General features: G+C 44.3%; 1 protein-coding gene across 1 annotated transcript; it reads right to left on the bottom strand.

The window, feature by feature from the left end:
• Positions 1-290: 290 nt before the first annotated feature.
• Positions 291-884, bottom strand: T265_08955 (hypothetical protein; the record flags this gene model as incomplete). The annotated part of the gene is made up of 1 exon (XM_009174898.1): positions 291-884. One exon carries the CDS (start codon positions 882-884, stop codon positions 291-293), a length of 594 nt encoding a protein of 197 aa, XP_009173162.1.
• Between the last annotated feature and the right edge of the window lie 833 nt (positions 885-1,717).

The following is a 1,717-nucleotide window of genomic DNA, read 5'->3' as shown; positions in this document are numbered from 1 at the left end:
TGCACAATTAAGAGAATATAGGGCGCTCAGCGTTCGTCAACCACTGTTCGCTCGTAAATCTAGCCAGTAAATACTACCTTTAAAAAGTGAGCTGTGCGGTCAGTACTGAGCTAGTAGTGCCAACTGTTGACGTGCAAGTAAGAAAGTGCATTGAAAGGCTTGGGTCTAGTCATAATTTCCTGAGTTGTGACTAGATTTCCCGTAAAAAGTTTTGCTGATAAAATTGTACCAACGTCTAAAAATTATGCCACAAAGCGCGAAAATTGGAAGCATTCGCAAAATCGGTTGGTTTATCCTGCTTGTTTTTTGTCCTGCACTGCTGGAACAGAGAGGACTGTGGACTCCATTTTACGAGCAACGACCTCGACTCCTGATTCCTGCGGTTGTTTTCTACATCTCGCTGCTACGTACATCGCGGAGGCGACTGCATTGATTGTGACACCAATAAAGTTAGTCAATGTAAATACATAGTCTCCTCCGATGAACATCTCTGCATACGTGACGGTGATGTTTTTAATCACTCCAACGATACTAGCCGTCAGTGCGGACGTGTAATGCGTGCACTGGAGCATAGAATAGTTGAGTAACACAGCCGAGCAGCAGGAAAATATTAAGTATAGGATGAAGATAGGATTGGTCCAAAAACTGAAATTAATTATCCGGAAAACATTTGACGTGAGTGCTGTGACGATCAACAGGAGGGGAATCATGAAAGCAGAATTGTAGTACAACAGCTCAAAGCTAGAACAGCCCTTGTCACGGAGTCGTGACTTAGACAATATCGCCTTCCCAGCCGTGGAGAAGTGTTTGCTGAAGACGAAAGTGTAACCAAGTGGATCAAATGTGATATCACCAAGTGCGGCTACAGAAGCACCAATAACCATCAGACCCACGGTGATGTAAACGGATGAGGGGTAAACAGTTCCCAGGATGATTGCTCACCAATAAGGATGAAGGAATCGGAAGATAAATCTTCAAGGTGGTTGAGTGTGAAAGTAAATTCAGCCAAAGTAACTGAGGGTATGCAGAGAGTGAGGCTTATTTCATCTACAGATGTGGTATTACGGATCAGGCTAGACAGCAATGAGTAAAATGGCTCAATGAAGCGAGCTAAAGGAAAACAGGGAAGTAGGACAGCGACAGAGTCAGAAAATAGCTTCTCGTCAGCCTTTACAATACCATGAATTGTTGAGAAGTAAGAAAGGCAACACCAGGGAACGGAGCGCCCCTCCATCCTGGAGTAAAGTAGACTTCAATTATTTGTGAGCTAGATTGCTCGCGCTAATCTCACTCGTAATTTTCTTTGTTAACATAAGCGATCAGAGGTCATAAAGTTTACGGGAGTGCCTACGATACCCCGTCAGTTGTTGCCCGTCACTTTCAGCTTTCAACTTTCAACTTGCTCCATCTTGGTATGCTCCCCGCCAGCATGAAAATCCTATTATCTGCGTTTCTTCGCCACCAATTCCTTCTGTAATAAGTTTGCCCCAGTTAAGGCGTGAATTCATCTGTTTCAGATAACGCCAATCCCTTTAAGATCACCCTGCTTGCACGCACTACTGGCACTGACATCGGTAGTACCTTTTTTCTGACCGTACCTTTGTGATCATTTCTGATGTCACGTCACCCACCAGTTAGGGATGGACCACCAGCTGTACGGTTAGCATTGATTTAAAGCGGAGCCAACATAATGTTTTCCGGACATTGTTTAACCCTC

This window comes from Opisthorchis viverrini (assembly GCF_000715545.1).
Source record: "Opisthorchis viverrini unplaced genomic scaffold opera_v5_248, whole genome shotgun sequence".
Taxonomy (NCBI): Eukaryota; Metazoa; Platyhelminthes; class Trematoda; order Opisthorchiida; family Opisthorchiidae; genus Opisthorchis; species Opisthorchis viverrini.
This window is presented reverse-complemented; position numbering and strand designations above follow the sequence as displayed.